Source organism: Hyaena hyaena, unplaced genomic scaffold (assembly GCF_003009895.1).
Source record: "Hyaena hyaena isolate Hyena2069 unplaced genomic scaffold, ASM300989v1 scaffold_26, whole genome shotgun sequence".
Taxonomy (NCBI): Eukaryota; Metazoa; Chordata; class Mammalia; order Carnivora; family Hyaenidae; genus Hyaena; species Hyaena hyaena.
Genome location: NW_024080658.1, coordinates 4,505,187 through 4,524,459, shown reverse-complemented (window position 1 = coordinate 4,524,459; position 19,273 = coordinate 4,505,187). Strand labels below are relative to the sequence as shown.

Genomic DNA, 19,273 nt, shown 5'->3' with positions numbered 1-19,273 from the left:
ATTTCTAGGACAGAGAGAGACAGCGTGAGCAGGGGAGGGTCAGAGAGAGAGGGAGTCACAGACTGAAACAGGCTCCAGGCTCTGAGCTGGCAGTCAGCACAAAGCCCGACGCGGGGCTCGAACCCACGAACCGTGAGATCATGACCTAAGCGAAAGTCGGACGCTTAATCGACTAAGCCACCCAGGCGCCCCTATTTTTATATATTTTTAATTAATCCTGCTTGTCATGCTTCCTATTACTTTTAAAAACAGATACATGAAATCTTAATATTCTCCAAAACAAAAACATACTCCTATATTTTGTTTAGAAGTGTCACAAATGACCCCACATACTCAAGAGCTCTATATCACTTGTTCTTAGCTTACCAGAATGGCCTGCAGAGCCTTTTTTTTTTTTTAAATAAATAAATGAAGAGAAGTTTTCACTGTGGCTACATAATAGAGCCAACAGCATTAAAAAACAAAAACACAAACACAAACACAAAGCTGATGCCTGAATCCAACATCTGAAACTGAGTTAAGTGATCTAGGCTGAGATTCTTGTATTGGTTTTGTGGGGACTTTGTTTTTGGTTTTGTTTTAGATTCTCCAGGTGATTCTAACATCCTACTTCATTCTAACTTTTAACGTGGAAGTATGGACCAGCCTTCCTCTTTTTAATTCCTCAGAGGACTGATATGTACAACTGGTTAAAACAAAGTTTCCTTTCCTCTGTTTTAAGACTCCCTGTGTTGATGAACAGTGAGTACACTGAGAAAAAGATCCAGAAGCGAACATTTCACTTAAAGAGCATAAACATCACCTCCTCATAAGAGGAACTCAAGCCCTACTTGGAAGAATCTCTACAGCAACACATGAAAGGGAAAGAAGATAATGCCAACAATCCATGTGAGAAGCAGCAGGTATTCTCTAAGACTTATGCCCCCATATTTAAAACTGCATATGAACTGGGGTGCCTGGGTGGCTCAGTTTGTAAGTGTCTTACTCTTGGTTTCAGCTCAGGTCATGATCTCGTGGTTCAGGAGTCCACATCGAGCTCCGTAGCCTGCAGCTTGGGATTCTCCCTTTCTCTCTGCCCCTCCCTTATTCATGCAGTCTCTCTCTCTCTCTCTCAAAATAAACTTTAAAAAAAAAAAAAGACCCTACTTATGAACTAATGTTGACCAGGTTTGCTTATCCTATAAATTCATGGGTAAATAAAGATATTCCTACAAATTATGCCTAAAGGATGGAAACATACTGGCCAGTAGAATCACCAGATTCTTCTACAACCCGCCAAACTTTGTCATAATCTGGATCTAAGTGTTTAATAACCTACTTGATTTGCCCTGCACAGTAGTTATTGGTCTCTGAATTTGACAACTCTCCCTCAAACAGTCTCCCAGCTTTCTGAGGTTTGCACATTCTCAAGCTATGTGGATCTTAGAAAGGAATCCTAACTTGAAAGATAGTAAACAGATGTCCTGTCTGCTGAAATTACCCTAGAGGAACCATTTTCCTACTATTGTTTATTATTCAGAGAAGACAATTTGAAAGAGCAAAGCAAACTATTTCATCATCTCTGATGAACACAATACGATTTTTAAAAGTGTCTAGCTTTTTAATAAAAGTGAAAACCTCAGTATGCCCAAAAGACTAAACACAACGAAGTATTCTCAATATTATAGGATAAAATATGAACAACAATCTAAAATACCAAATAAATTAATTATACCAGAAGTCCACAAACCTAAAATCTGAGTAAGTATCAGGGATAAAATCTTCTATCCTCTCTAAAAAGTTAACATTTAGGAGAATCTCTAAGACCTATCAAAATCTTATCAAAAACTCAATTCCATACCAGGGAACAATTTTAAGTCTAACCAAAATAAAGATTATGCTGTCTGATGAATTAGAGTTAATTTTATACCAAATATAATGTCTGCAAAGATCAATTACTACAGACAGATTTGGAAGCTGTGCACAGAATCACCAGGAGTCTGTTATTTTGGGCTTCTTCCTTTCACTCATTTATCCATTCACCTAAGTATGTGTTGAATGACTTCTACAGGCCAGTTACCTCTGACAGGCCAACTGGGAAAATGAACTAAAGTCAAACACATAAAAGTCTTTTACTTTGTTGCAGTTTATATTTTAGAATAGCAAGTCTCAAAAGTTTTTAATCCTAAAGTCCAACACTGGTAGAAATTAGAGTATCCAAAAGAATTATGTTGATACTTACATAAGTTTAAAATTAAAAATGTTCAAAATAATTTATTCACTTAAAACAATAACAAATGTATTACATACTATCACAGATTACATTTGTTAGAAAAATAACTATTTCAGGGGCACCTGGGTGGCTTAGTCGATTAAGCGTCCGACTTTCGCTTAGGTCATGATCTCGCGGTTCGTGGGTTCAAGCCCCGCGTCGGGCTCTGTGCTGACTGCCAGCTCAGAGCCTGGAGCCTGTTTCAGTCTGTGACTCTCTCTCTGACCCTCCCCTGCTCACACTGTGTCTCTCTCTCTCTCTCTCCTAGAAATAAATAAAACATTAAAAAAAAAAAAAAAAAAGAAAAAGAACTATTTCAAAATAAAAGCGATTGGGATATAAAAAATGACAGTTTCACATTTTTGTGTAACATTCACATTTTCAAAGAGAAATTTCAATCAGAATCAAAGAACATTGTTTCACATTTTTGTGAATCTTATTAATGTCTAGTATAATAAAAGACAACTGGATTCTCTTATCTGCTTCTGCATTCAATCTTTTAATATCACATATCATGTAGTATCCAGAAACTTCCATTAAACACTCATTCAAGAATGAGAGTAAAAACGACAAATAATGTTTCAATATTATTATGAAAACAGTTTAGACTTCAGAGACCCTCTATATAAAACTGTTGGGGATTCTCCCACTTAAAGAACCAGAAGGACAATTATGCAGGTGGATGTGATTACAGAGTGTGAATTGCACTCTGACGAAAATAAAAAGGGGAGTAAAAGAGATTAAAAGTAATCTTAACAAACATGTTCCAGGAAAGGCCCCTCTTTGAGATGACACCTGAGCAGAGAAAACTGAATAAGCAAGTGAGCTTGAGTGAAGACAGTATTTGCGAGCTACGGATTTTAAATAAGAGTTTAAATAAAAATGCTAATATTTAGTTTTCATAAAGCACAAAAGTCATACTTCAGCCAAACAAAAAGGCCAGAGAAGGATGAACACTTGCATAAGAGTAGTACACTTGCATGTTTTTACCAAAAGCACTGGCATATAAATAATAAACCCAGTCAAACAGTTATGTCTTACCATTATTCAAGATGAGCAATTTCAATTAATTTTTGTTGATTAATTATAAAACAATATATTAACAAAATTCTTTCCAAAAATATTACCAGGACTTTAATCAGCAATATTCCTAATACCAGTGTCAGAGGTCATCTTTACCTGGTAAAATTATGTCTATGAAGCTACCACACCAAATTCCCCTATCAAAGGCAGCAACTCTAACAAAGTCCAGGGTTAAAAAGTAAACTACTTAAGAACTATATCTGGAATTGTTAGGTCTTGCAATATGCCAATTTGAGTACAAGAAGGACATGTAGAAATGTTGAATATACTATATTTCTAAAAAGTTTAAATAACCAACAAAGTGAGACAAAGAAACCAACAACCAAAGCATTAACCTTGGAGTTAACACAGCAGTACCCAAACGTGCGTCAGACCTAGCTCTAATATCTAAGGGCTAGGAGCTTGATCGCAATCCAATCTATGTCCTAGATGGTGTCTTGAATGGTGTCCTGAACTTCTAAGTCAGGAAAGTGGAAACCAAGACCTTTCCAAACAGGGCTCCATGAAAAAGTACTGGTGGAAAGGCAGAAAACAGTAACTGCAGTTACTTATAGTTAAATATAAACTTACTACTTACTACATGACCAAATTTCTACTACTTGGAATTCGCCAAGAGAAATGAAAACACATCCACACGAAGATATGTCCACAACTGTTCATAATAGCATTACCCATAACAGCTAACAACTGAAGGCAACTCAAAGGCGCAACAAACGTAGATAAACAAATTGCAGTATATCCATTCTATGTACTACTCAGCAATAAAAAAAGAACAAAGTATCAACACAATAGAGAGGAATCTCAAAAACAGTTTATGAAATAAGTCAAACAAAATGCTAGGTACTATACGATTCACTTATATGGAATTCTAAAAAAAGCAAAACAAAATCCCTAGGTAGTTGTCTGAGGCCAAGGTGAGGGAGAGGATACTGACTACAGAAGGGCACACTTTGGGGTGAAGCCACTATTTTACACCTTGATGTGGTGGGACTATAGAGTTGTTTAAAACTACAAAAGTTCATCACACTATACATTTAAAATAAGTGGATTTTATTCTCCATATACAATGCCTTAACTTTAGAAACCTGTACATATTGTTAAAAGTCTGATGAAGAAACAACTCATATGTACCCCTACTAATTTTTTCTCAAATTAGAGTTCAAAGATCCCCTGAAATGCTTATAAGAAACTAGGTTAAAAACACTGCTGCATTATATTATAATGCATATATCCCTGCATTATGTATAACATGAATTTTGTATAACTATATGTAAACTCAAGTTTATAATAACTCATGCTTACAGTAAGTCCAGGCAATCAAGAATAAATTAAACTGGGGCTTGTGGGTGACTCAGTCAGTTAAGCATCCAACTTTGGCTCGGGTCATGATCTCACGGTTCATGAGTTCAAGCCCCGCATCAGGCTCTGTGCTGACAGCTCAGAGCCTGGAGCCTGTTTCAGATTCTACGTCTCCCTGTCTCCCTGTCTCCCTGCTCCTCCCCTGCTCATGCTCTGTCTCTCTCTCTCTCTCTCTCTCTCCAAAATGAATAAACACTTTTTAAAAATGAATAAATTAAACTGTACTGTTTTAGAAGTCAAAAAAGTATAATATTTTAAAGTTTACCACTATTTTAAAGTATTTTGAAATTTAAGGAGATTAATTCTGTATTTAACAGATAATTTCTATTTACTTAAAAGCATTTTCCTGGAAGAAAGATCTGTGGCATTCGTCATATTCCCAGATGCCCACAACACACAGAGTTAGAGTTTTAATTTATTTAAAAAGGTATTATATACATGCAGTTATCATTTTATGTCTGCATGAACAAGAATGGTGTGGAAGGATTTATCTTTTCTTATGAATTTGTTATTACTTACTTATAATAAGCACACATTTGTTTTCAATTCAAAAAACATCAAATAAAGTTAACAGAAGAGATTTTAAAATCCAGCAATCACTGCAATTTATTGCATGAAGTTTCACCAAAGAAACCTAATTTCTTTTTGACAGTGCTACTGAGCTGACAGAAAGATATGGACACATCCTGATTCAAGTATGTTTTCTGAGATATGATAAAAAAAAACGTGGGGGGCTGAAAGAGTGGCTTTGAAAAGAAGAAAAAATACACACTATAAAGCCTAAGCACCTGCTGACTTTAAATTCTAATCTCTTGCTGATATGGTTACTCTTCAACTCTATTCAGAGGTCACTGCACTCAGTCACAAATGACTGGACAATATGCATATATACACACCATCAAGGTGAAAGAGGTAACTTCTGGATATACAGACTGATTTTCAACAACCAGAGAGGTCTGTTTAAGCGAAGCCTAATGTAAGCCAATTATAAATCAGCAAAATATCAATTCAAACTTTGAGCAAACAGCAATAAATGTTCACCAAGAAAAGCAGCATGTTTCTCACTGTCCCTGTAGTAGACATAAAAGGGATGTTTGTTAGAACTATTCCATCCACCATGTTTAACCTTCCTTTATAAAGCTGAGTTCATAAGAAATGTTCACAGGTTGCAAACTATATTATGTGTACCTAGAATAAGAATACACTAAATCCACTTGTTCATCTTTTTAAACAGCTCACAGGTAAAGAAATCCTGAAATCATTTAAGTGTTTTACCACTAAGCCAATAATAAAAAGTAAATCTAGTGGCATTTAATAATCACAGTATTTTAGCTATGGTACTATTAAATAAATTAGACTCTGGTTACAGGAAGATGCTATTTGCTAGAAGAGGTATGCAAATCGTTTATAACAGGGCTTCTCAGGCTATCAGTGAGGGAGAACTCATTTTCCTCCAGTCCCTCACAGACCAATACTGTAGTAAAAAAAAAAATAAAACTTTTAAGAAAAGTGACATTTTTTAAAAAGACACAGAAAATACAAGCTCAGGGATCATACTCTGGCTATCACAGCAATATCATGCTGTGATACAAGCTCAATCCTGGGCTTATCTCATACAAACAGTAAACAGTTCGCAAACCATACCCGCACTTTAGGTAGCACTGGGTTTATAGACACTGTAACATTAAGCAGATAGACCATTTTCTCCTAACTCCAGAAGCTGAACATTCAGACTTTATAATCAAACACTTCTTAATTTATATCACTGATACGAAGTCTCTCAAAGTATGGCAATATTTCAATAGATGGGAACTCCAAACTGTGTGGCTATCAAGCCCATAGTTTCTCTACCACTCCATGCTGCTTCTATAGGAGATGACAGGCATATCCCTTAGATGGGATCAAACCACTATTGTCTCAGTTCTGATTCCATTCTGAACACTGTATTTCTAACAGGGGTAAAAACAAACCTATTTCAGTATCAGGAGCCCACTTTAAAAAAATTTTTTTTAATGTTTTATTTATTTCTAGGAGAGAGAGAGAGAGACAGCGTGAGCAGGGGAGGGTCAGAGAGAGAGGGAGTCACAGACTCTGAAAGCAGGCTCCAGGCTCCGAGCTGGCAGTCAGCACAGAGCCCGACGTGGAGGAGCCCATGTTAAATTGTAAGCTATAGGGGCACCTGGGTGGCTCAGTCACTTAAGCGTCCAACTCCAGCTCAGGTCATGATCTCAGTTTGTGAGTTCAAACCCCCACATCAGGCTCTGTGCTGACAGCTCAGAGCCTGGAACCTATTTCAGATGCTGTGTCTCTCTCTCTCTCTCTGCTCCTCACCTACTCACGTTCTCTTTCTCTCTCTGTCTCTCTCTCAAAAATAAACACTTAAAAAATTTTTTTTAAATCATAAGCTGTATAAGACAAAAGAAAGTAGGGGCGCCTGGGTGGCTCAGTCGGTTAAGTGTCCAACTTCGGCTCAGGTCATGATCTCACGGTTTGTGGGTTCAAGCCCCACGTTGGGCTCTGTGCTGACAGCTAGCTCAGAGCCTGGAGCCTGTTTCAGATTCTGTGTCTCTCTCTCTCTCTAACCCTCCCCTGCTCACTCTGTCTCTCTCTCTCTCAGAAATAAATAAAAAACATCCAAAAAAAAAAAAAAAAAGAAAGTAAATTATCCAGTGAGTGAGGCCAGCTGAAGCTCCAACATTCACACTTGATTTGCTGTCTTCCATTTGTTGTACAAAGCAACTCTAAAACTAACCTTTATTTCTTTCCAAAAAAATGTTCAAGTGAGAGGGAAAACTTCAGTACAAGCTTAAAAATTAATTCTTATGAATGTATACACAAATGTGAAGCTCTGGTCTGTACAGACAGAAAAATAATATAGCGTAGTTGAGAGGCTGGGGCACTAGAATCCAAAATAAAGTTTGAGTGCCAGCTCTGTGGCCTTAGGCAACTTACCATATCTAGGATAACGAGATAAGATCACCTACCTCCTGGGGAGAGAAGTCAGTCAGTGCCCCCATCTCACAGCACTCCTGCAAGGATTAAAAAACTATCCACCCAAAGCAGCTAGCCCACATGCCTACTAAATTCTCAGTAAAGTTTTTGCCAGCGACTGTTTCAACTACATAGTAAACATTTCACCTAATCCATTCACACTCGCCATCCACATATCCAACAAATATTTAGCGACTACAACAAGCAAGGTATCTTCACGGCACTGACACCGGTTTCCCCCAGACTGTTCAGTTTATTCCTGAGGTTTTTTTCAGTCTAATAGGATGTAAATATAACTTATTAAAAATCAACCACCTGACAACAAACTTCCAATTTTGTTAAGATTTACCAGTCATCTTCATCTAGAGCTATTTATAGATACCAGAGGGTTCAAAATAAGATTTTTTTTTAATCTGCTTTAAAAAAAGTTGAAGGGAAGATTAACTTGACTTCTTTGAAACAGCTATGCATGCATGTGTTTATGTATGTACAGAGGTTCCTTTAAAAACATCATTATCCGTGGGATGCCTGGGTGGCTCCAGCAGTTAAACATCCGACTTTGGCTCAGGTCATGATCTTACAGCTTGTGGTTTCGAGTACCACATAGGCTCTGTGCTGACAGCTCAGAGCCTGGAGGCTGCTTCCGATTCTGTCTCCCCTACTCTCTCTACCCCTCCCCTGTGAATGCTTTCTCTCTCGCTCTCAAAAATAAATAATAAACATAAAAAGAAAATTTTAAGTAAATTAACCGTGCTAAAAGTAAAGACTAGATTCACTCCATAAGAGTTTCTTAAAGGTCTGAAAGAGAAAGGCAAGGCCCAACTGCCAGTTGCTGGCCATTTGGAGAAGAGGTCAGGCAGGATGCATGATTCCTAGGCTGGCTTTATTCCAGTTTTGTAGATTCTGGGAGGTAAGGTCCACAGCCTGAATTTCTCACATCAATCACTGTCAAAGAACTGCTATTACCATAGAAGAATTTTAGTCTCAAAGAAACTGTAATGCCACAGAATCTCCCCTTAGTATATTCTGTAAAGTCAATAACTAGTCTTTCATTTAATTCTGGCTTCTTTCACTGACTGATCTGTGAACTTGGCAGTTTTCTTATTTGGTTAAGCCTAGATCATTTTTTTCTAACACTGAACAAAGAAGGTAGTTACTGCCAAAATGTAAATTCAAAAAGCAGAAAGCAGCATTAGTCTTAAATTTAACACATTTTATGGCTCAAGTGGGATAGGGGTTCCATTTCATAACTGGCTGAGTCAAATAATAAACAGGATTTAAATCACTGCTGTTCAGTTTTGATGTGAAAGAAATTTAAGTAACTTCAATAGCAAAAAAAAAAAAAATATTTTGATTCTGACACATACGGGATTAGTTGCAATGCTCCAAAACACTTAATCAATATCCCCTCTATATTTCAGTTGAAAGAGCATACTTCATTATTATTTTCTTGGGTCTAATGTTCATCGATGGTCCACAGTTTTGAAGTTAAATCATCTAATAATTGTTGAGAAAAGGGAGAGAAGGGCAAAGCAGGCTCAAGAATTTCAGTAGAATATACTGCACTGCCCTCCTAAAAAATTACTCAAGAGAGAAGTACAATGATGTCATCAAACATACAAAAGTATAACTACAATTAAATGTTAAATGATGAGGTTTTATTTTTAACATTAAGTTTATACTTTACCAACTCAATATACATAACTGATCTGCAAATTTTCCCCATGTGTAGCTGGAAAGTAATTTTTCTAAAGTAAAATGAGTGACAAAAAAGCTAAACTGGAATAAATTCATGTCTTCTCTCATACAAAACAAACCAAAAAATTTCAAAACTGTTATCTACTTCCTAATACATTATAAATTTGTTATATTGGGGAGCCGGAACCACAGCTTAATTAGAAAGCCTTTACGTGATCCAGGGGCACCTGGATTACAGTTTGTTTCTGCCTCCTTAACAGAAGGCAGTGATTGCTAAAATAAGTCGAGAAGGAAACATTTAAAAGAGTAACTGTGACTGCCTCTGGGAAGAGAGTGATTGAAGACAGGGATGAAAAGTGAGAGCTTCTTTTCACTAAACTCTTTTTTGCCTTTTGATTTGAATACCATGTGCACCCAAATGGCTGTTTAATTAAATAGGCTTAATATATTAAAAGGACTTGAGTTTTCCAGTATAAAAAGTACACCACAGTGATACCAGGAGGTGATTATTCACCTTCTTTCTCAAGAGGTGTCTCTTGAGAAGACTAAACTGAAGATTATATGCATTTCTGCACAAAATGTAAAACAGGTTTTCTTCTATTCAAAAAGATTTTGGTTTTAACTGTTTTAAAGACTACTCTTACACCAAACTTGAAAACAGTATCTACAAGCCCTCATTTGGAGGCTAAAAACAAAAAGTAAAGAAGATCTTAATAGTCAGGCTATCAACTTTGGTTTTATTTTGTGTAATGGGGATCTTCCAAAAGGTTTTTGCATTCTAGGACTACAGCTATCCTTTATTTACTCAGCACCATGGTGTGTGATAGCCAAGTACAAAATAGGTTCTGTGAGATCTGTCACATGAGAGTTTTGCAACAATTCAGAAAGGAAAGTAAGAAATGAATAGTGCAGACAACACAGTTATAGACTCACAAACTATGTAAGTGATCTTTTTTTTTTAATTTTTTTTTTAATGTTTTATTTATTTCTAGGAGAGAGATAGAGACAGCATGAGCAGGGGAGGGTCAGAGAGAGAGGGAGTCACAGACTGAAACAGGCTCCAGGCTCTGAGCTGGCAGTCAGCACAGAGCCCGACGCAGGGCTCGAACCCACGAACCGCGAGATCATGACCCAAGCGAAAGTTGGACGCTTAACTGACTAAGCCACCCAGGCGCCCCACTATGTAAGTGATCTTAAGAGAATTCAAGGGAAACCTACGGAGCAATCAAAGATGGTATCAGAAGCCTGGGTGACTTGGGTAGATGGTGATAGCACTCACAGGAGACAAAGTATTTTATACTGACTTGAATCACTGTAACAAGTATATTAGCATACTAACATGCACACTTAATTTGAATACTTAATTTTAAAAATAAAGACTAAGATTCGTAAAACTCTTTACTTTCCATTATCAATGGTGCCAAGCAGCACTCCAATACTCTGTACAAGGGAAAAGAAACTGTACTATTCAACTCTTCTGGAGAGTAATTTGGCTACATACTTTAAAATCATGCATAACCTTTAAGCCATTAACTTTGGCTGTAGGTATTTAATAAAGCACAAGAAAAACAAAAAAAATCCCAAAATCCTAACAGTGCTACCCATACTCATATTCTGAGCTTATAAACTAAGTAATGTTCTTTCTGGTATTTGTGTGTGTGTGATTTCTCCAAACTTTCCTTACAGTGAATATATACAGGGGCACCTGGGTGGCTCAGTGGGTTAAGCATCCGACTTCAGCTCAGGTCATGATCTCACAGTTTGTGGGTTCAAGCCTCACACTGCGCTCTGTGAAGACAGCTAGCTCCAAGCTTGGAGCCTGTCTTCGGATCCTGTGTCTCCCTCTCTCTGTCCCTCCCTTGCTCATGCTGTCTCTCCCTCAAAAATAAATAAAATAAGTAATACTTATTTTCTCATTTAAGAAAATAAATTAAATAAATACAATTAATATACACAGTTTTTGTTTAAAATAATCATATTTTAGCACATTACTATTGTCCCATAGATAAACGAACATTTTCTAATTACATCAAATGAAGCTAGTTGAGGACAGGGACAGAGATATAAAAGGTACTATGAAAAAAAATTTCTTATTAATCATCACGATACAATGAATACCTGTGATGTTTAGGTACTTACTATCTGGGGTAAAAATAAAACCTTAAAACTTTATGCCAAAATATAGTTGATATTCAGACGCAAACAGCAAAAAGTTTTTTATATTTACTAAGTTAATACTGAGTTACCACTATTTTACTGAGTTAATTTTTGTCTTCTATTTTTGGGCTTGGTACCAAGGTTAACAAAAATACAGGGTAGTACTCTGGCATATGTCAGTGTCCATTTCAACCCCTTCAGTTTTACTGAAACAAATATAGTTTGTCACCATATAGATGGAGATGCACATTACAATGTACCTTTTGCTATTAAATCTAATCTTTACAGGATATAACCATTGTACAGAATTATCTTCTACAAACAGTACTTTATTGAAACAATTAGGGCTATTTTCTCTTTGAGCATATTTTCTTATATATTGTCCAAGGAAATAAATCCCAGTACCATACTTTAAATGATATTTTACCAAAAAAAAAAAAGAAAAAGAAAAAAGAAAAGAACAGTTATGAACTAACGTCCAAAAGCAAATGCCACCAAATTTTCATGTAAGTGCTGAAATCAGAAGCCTTCATCCTAAGAAACTAAGGAGGCTTAGTAAAGTACAAGTGAGAATATATGACCACAAAATAAGAATGGCAGAGACCCTCACCAAAGCCTAATGCTTTGTAGAGGCTTGTCTCCCTAATATGAAGACTAGAACTAAGCTAAAATCCAGAAAAAATGTTGCAAAGACTTAAAATCCCTGGTGTGTTACTCAGCAAAGCTCTTGAAATCTCAGATATTAAGCTGAAGATCAGAATTTATAATTATATAGGAGCTAGTTGGAGCCAAAGGTGACAACAAAAGATGAAAAACCAGTAAATATTATGCACCCATAGCCTTTTAATGTCAAAACAGGTATCTGAAGAGTTAACATGCCATTTCATCTGGGCCAGATGTGCTACAACTGAAGTTAAAATCTTTTGTTATCTTCCATTACGTGGTAACACATGGAGTTTGGAATCCCACTGTAACTAATACCAACTATTTAAGTCAATACCAACCACCAAAACTATTACTAGCAATAATTAAACATCAATAGGAAGTTATCTATATTAAGCTGCTATTTACTACAGTAGGAAGGCCATGTGTTATCCTCATATTAAAGATGAAATTAAGGCCCAGAGATGCTAATCAACTTATTAAATCATTGCCTCCGTGAGAAATACCATGTATGCTGGGCTCCTTAAACCATCCCAAAATAGCTACAAGAAACAACATTGATACAGCTTGTCATCACTAATGTATACCCCATAAGCAAAGGAATCATGGTCAGAAAGTTTTTTCAAAAAGGCAATGGATTTCAATAAGCCCTGGGACCTTGAGGAACAGGAACAAAAGTCCAGGATGTCCGTAGGGTTATCTAAATCGTAAAAGCATCCTGAGAAGTCAGACAGACTTAGATCTACATAGCCTAAGGAAAGTAAACTGCCTTACCTAGGAATACCGACCAATAGATACCTACCACTCAATTCTCCTTAACATTTCTCCTGTTTTCTCAAATGTTGATTCCCTAATGTCTTAAATCTGTGTGACTGGTTGGCTAAAGGCTGCCTTTTTCCAAATAACAGTATTTACTAAGTTAACTTCTTTTAGGTACAAATCATTTCCTCAAATATGACAGATTATTAAATCTAAAGATTCCAATATATTAGCTTTCTTGTGCATTTTAAGGTTTTAAGTCTGTAAGAGACCTAAGTTTTAGAAAATACACTTCCTGATGCTTGAGCAAGGAATACTGAATTAATTACTTTGTGAACACTTTAGTTCTATTTCCCTTATCCTGACATTCATCAAGTCACATAATCTATATGTACATGAGCTTCTTCATTTCTAAAATAGGGATAATGATGGTTCCCAAATCAGAGTTGTGATAGGGCTTCAATGCTGTAATATAAAGTACTTTAAACAGTACCTGGCACATAATAAAAACATACAACTACTGAGTCCTTGCAATGTATGAAGTAGTTGTAATAATGGAAAGAAAAATGCATCAAAGATGCCAATTTGTGATATGACTCCAAGCTCTAGAATAAACTCACTTTATGCTCCAGAAAAGCCACTCAGTTTCTGAGTGACTGAATCATATGTATAATCCAGCTAATCCTGGTTCTATCAACTCCTGGAGTTCCTAAAATGTATGTCAAATGTTTTTATCTACTACAAAAAACTATTACTTTCAATTAGTAACATCTTACTTGTCAAAGCAAAAATATAACTAAGTGGTCAAAAAGCTAGACTGCACACTTAATTTAATCCTCATTCAGAGTGTGCTTAGTCTCACTTTAAAAATAATGCTAACAAGACTGCATATCTAGTTTTCCATCCATAGCAAATGAAAAGCTGGAAATAAAAAGGGTAATGGACATACAAGTTTAACAACAAAAACAAAAGAAAAGAAAACAAGGCAGCCAATTATAAAGATAAGTTACTCAAGGCACCTAAAATTCAAAAACAGGGAACATTACAAAAATAAACACATCATGTGAATACCCAAAGGGATTCTGGAGGACTACTGTCCAGTATGGGGCAATAAATTATGTTTTTAATGATAATACTAAGTGATCAAAACATGACTAAGTGGTACAAGCTAAGTTCAGTATTCTCTGACTAAAGAGGCAGAAATGTATATAATACACTTCAAAAAGATTTAATTAAAATGGCTAAAATGTAAACGTTTTGGTGCTTGAAGGACTTTCAAGTTATCTGGTGAAAATATTCATACATATGAAACAACTTATTTATTCTTCACTGAAGTCAGAAAACTAAAAGAAGCCAAGAGCCACACAATTTTTGTGTGTGTTCAACTTGAGCCGTGGACTTTTGTCTACAGACAAGAGTTTCCATTTCATAGTTTAACAAACTGTTATCTAGTCTTTGTAACTTCATGTAGTCTCCCACAAACACACACAACATACAGTGATATATGTCATAGCCTAGTACAAGCCCTTTACAAATTTGAATTATTCATTTCAGTTCACATGGCATTTCCACCAACATTTTCTCATTAGATCAGAATCACCACCAGGTAAGGAAAGCAGATTAACATCTACCCTTTAAAGTTGTTCTGAGAATCAGACATAGTCTCACCAAACCTTCATTCACAGGGTCTTGTAAATGGCAGGTGCTCAATTAACGTTAGTGATTTTTCTTATAGGGAAGACACTGATGCTTAAAAAGAGGAAGAAATATGAGCAAGTTTATAAATCTCACTGGTTTCTCACCAACACAACATTAATCTCTACAAAACTATTTACTGACCCACTTTCCTTATGATTCATTTTCAAGAAAATTTCTTGTACCACAGATCTGTCTTAATTCATTCACAATATCTGAGTGCTTTCTATGGGTCAGTCACTGTTTAGACACTTGTAAATACTGCAGCGAATAAACCTGACATTGGTCCTGCTCTCCAGAAGTTGATATTTTAGTGTGAGAAGACAAACAAGAAACAAATAAATAAAAGACTTTCAACAGCAACAACAACCCAATACACTGATAAAAGGGTCAATGAACTGATGCAGCCACTTTAGAGCAGTCAGAAAGTACCCGTGAGGTAACATCTGAGCTGACAGCTCAATGACAAAGTATATGGAACTCTCACTTTTTCATTTATTAATAACATTCTCTACCTTACTTCCAATACGGGAGAAATGAGGTAGCCAACAACTTTAAATAAGTAAACTTTTTACATAAAACAGAAAACAGAATTTGAAAGTAAATAACTTTCAGTGGTAATAATTTTTCAGCACCAGAACTATGAAAAGTACAAATGGTTTACAATTTTGCTTTCTAATTATCATCTCAGTGAGAAAGGAAAAATAAACAGTAAACTATTAATTAACAATCTATGCTCATGTGTCAAGATGAGAGATACAAACGATCATCATAAAAAGTTCAGATCAACGTGGAAGAAGAAAAGGAAGAGATCAATGTGGACCAAAACAATACTTCTCAAACTTTAATATGCTATAAATTATCTGATACAGCAGAGATCAGGAAAGGGCCCTGAGATTCTGAGATACTGTATTTCTGCATTTCTAACAAGGTACCAGGTAAGCCCAATTCCACTAGTCTTGCTGGCCCTTGGGAAGATTCAAACTGGTCTGGAGGAACAATGAAGCTTTTACAGGAAAAGTTCAACAGAAACAATTAGTTTGATCTTTTCTAGGAACAAGGAGATCACTTGACTGCAATAAAAATCCACTCTTCCATTCCAAGAGGATCCACGTAGCACCGAGTCTGTGCAGGGTGCAGTAAAAGTCAAATTGACAAGTCTAATGGAACAGATAAAAGATTCCTGACAGATACCTTTTAACACAAGGAAAACAAGCCATCTATAACCGTCCATTAGCAGTCAGATGAGGACACTTACATCAAATTCATACAATGAGATGCTCCACAGTAATAGTAATGAAAATGAATTACCACCACTTAGTCTAGAATGGACTAATTTCAAAAACAATGTGACATATACATATATATGACTCCAGACATAGAAGAACATGTACTATGATTTAATTCATATTTCATTGATATTATTAATATATACAAGCAAAGATAAACAAGTTATTTAAGGATACTCTGTATGGTAAAGGTATAAAGAAAACACAATCACTGAAACAAAGCTCACAATAGTGATTACATGATACAAAGAAGGGGTGGGAGGAAAGGATGAAATAAGGGGAAGAGGCTTCAAGGATTTTCATAATGTCCTATTTCTCACACTGAATGGCAGGTAACTGGATGTTTATTTTGTGATTAAACTATGTATTATATTTTGATATTTTTCATAGTTCTTTGCTAATGCTATCAATGCTCTAAAACCTAAACCAGGGAACTGGTGGTAGTAGAAATTCTCACATTGGTGAGTTGAAGAAAAAATGGAAAAGTACAACTATAAATAATTTTTTAAACTATTGACTTCAAGAGGAAAAAAAGTAGGGACTAAGAAATGGACCACAGAGTGCTAAATGAAAGAGACAGAGCTGAGCATTTTAATATGGGAAAGTCCAGACAACATTTACACGTTAAGGGGAAGGTAATATTAAACATAAGGAAGATTTGATGGGGCGCCGGGGTGGCTCAGTTGGTTAAGCGTCTGACTTCGGCTCAGGTCATGGTCTCATGGTTTGTGGGTTCGAGCCCCGCATAGGGCTCTGTGCTGACAGCTCAGATCCTGGAGCCTGCTTCAGATTCTGCGTCTCCCTCTCTCTCTGCCCCTCCCCTGCTCATTCTCTATCTAAAAAAAAAATTTTTTTAATTTTTTAAATAAATAAAATTTTAAAAACTAAATAAAGATATGGAAAATTTGATGAAAAATGACCAAGGGTAGGAAAGGAAGGGCTCAATACAAGAAGAAAAACTGGTCTTGGCCACTAACAAGATGCCAAGAACAAATCTGATTAAATATGAGGCTACTTATAGTCCTACGTGGCTGGAATGTACACTTCCTAAGACACCTGGAAAATTAACCTGAACACAAAAGCAAAGGGCAACATCACTGAAAACATTTCAGGAAGGAAGCTAACAAGATCTAAACTTTCACATTAAGTGAATATTTTAATGAAAGTATGAAAGATGGACTGAAGAGGCTTAAGAGAACGATTCAAGATGCCATTAAAATAATCTGTAAAAGATTATCAGGACATGAACTAGGAGTAATATAGGAATAAAATGAAATCTTTTATTCATTCATTTACTCTATGCTGGTTAAAAGGCTCTGTATTGGGAATATACCACATGAAAAAGCACAGTCCCTAGCCTGCCCTCAGTAGCTTACACTCTGGTAAGGGAGACAAACTAGAAGGCAAACAAGATAGTTGCAGGCAGTGGAATATGCTATGAAACAGAGTGGTATGATGGAGGAGGATGCAGAGGGGGCTACATTTGACAGGGTTGGTAAGCCTTTCTTTTTTTTTATTTTTTATTTTTTTAATGTTTTATTTATTGTTGAGAGAGACATAGAGACAGCATGAGCAGGGGAGGGTCAGAGAGAGGAGACACAGAATCCGAAGACAGGCTCCAGGCTCTGAGCTGTCAGCACAGAGCCCGACGCGGGGCTCAAACCCATGAACCGTGAGATCATGACCTGAGCCGAAGTCGGACGCTTAACCAACTAAGCCACCCAGGTGCCCCGGTAGGCCTTTCTTAAAATGAGGCATTTAAGCCAAAAACCTAAAGGAACAAAAGAAGCCACCAAGTAGAAAGAAATACTTGAGAAAGTATTTCAGGAAGACAAAACAATCAACTAAAATGTCACTGTGAACGAAGCCTAGAAAAAAAAATGAGGGGAGTTTAGAGAAAGACACAACAGTAGCAAGACCTTGAAAAAGGTGGTAGGAAGTCTGTATTTTATTGCAGGTGGATATGTTGATGGCATATAGATGAGAAGCAGATGAATTTAATATATTTTGGAAATGAAACCAACAGGAATTGCTGAGACTGAATGCTGAAGGGGGAAAAAAAGAAGAAATATAGGTTAGGTTTTCTGATTTGTTCAAATGCGTAGATGGTAGTCCCATTTACTAATATGGGAGAGACCGAGGTAAGACCAAGGAGGAGGAGACAGGAAGGAACGGAATATGGCAATAGTCTTTTTTGGACAAGTTAAATTTGAGATGCCTATAAAATATCCAAATAGCGATGTCAAGCAAGCAGTAGGGTATTCAAAACTGGCATTCAAAAACCAAGTCCTGCAAGAAATATAAATCAGAATATAAGTAATAAAGGAGTGTCAACTACTGTAACTTTTCGTAACAAAGATAATAATAATTAAGCAACCAGGATGCAATGGTAACTTACAATGTCCCAGAGACTGCTCTAGTTATTGACACATTTTCGGCCAATTTTAACCCTCAGAACAACTAAAATGAGGAAAATAAGTATAAAGAGATTAACTTAGCCAACGTCATTCAGCTAATTTTGGAGGTGGGACTCAAACCCAAGTAGTCTGGCTCCAGCAGTGTGCTTTGTTACACTACATCAGGCATAGACCTGATAGAAGGATGCCTAAACCCAAATCCTGAGGAACTCTAAAATTCATTATGGGGACAGGGGACGCCAACACAAATGATGTTTATTCCCACTGTACGGTTTCAGGTAAACGCTGAACCACAAACTCAAAAAAGTGTCTAGAAAGCAAATCTCCACTTAGGAAGTTGCAGATGTCAGGTCCCAGCGGGGAAACAATGAAGCTTACTTTATCTTCCAAAAGCCCTAGATTCCTAGATCCTTCTCGACACCTCCTTCACCTACTGGTCTCCCAGAAGGATCCTTCTCCAAATCCAAGCATCTTAAAACAAGACCTCGAGGATCTGTCACACACACCCATACCTTCTGTTCCCTATCTCAGCCCTCAACTCCCCCGACGGATGGCAGAGAAAGCTGTCGCGCCTCCCAACGAAAAGTAAAGATTCAAGGCTCTTGAAAAAGAGAAAGGTTCAAGGGGAAAACCCTGTCCCAGTCTCACCAAGCTCAGGGGCGAGGCTGCCAAGCCGCGCGTGTGGCAGGACTCGACTAAGATTTGAGCTTCCCACGTGGGCCTAAGGAAACGGAACCCCACTCACCAAGCCATCTATCTGAACTTGTTTCACGGCCGAGTCTCCGGACCCGCCTTTGCTTTTGCCTTTCCCCGCCGGGCCGGTGGTGGAGCTGGAAGAAGTGGCAGCAGAGCCGGTGCCTTCCTTGCGGGACGCCATCTTTCCAGACAGACAGGAAAAAAGAGAAACGTGA

The 19,273-nt window shown here is 36.9% G+C and overlaps 1 protein-coding gene across 1 annotated transcript in view; it reads right to left on the bottom strand.

The window, feature by feature from the left end:
* EIF3H (eukaryotic translation initiation factor 3 subunit H) overlaps positions 1–19,273 on the bottom strand; it is a 98,751-nt gene extending 79,478 nt beyond the window's left edge. The window contains exon 1 of the mRNA XM_039227236.1: positions 19,108–19,273. Coding sequence (XP_039083167.1) covers positions 19,108–19,239 — 132 coding nt within the window. The 5' untranslated portion in view covers positions 19,240–19,273. The remainder of the gene's footprint in view (positions 1–19,107) is intronic.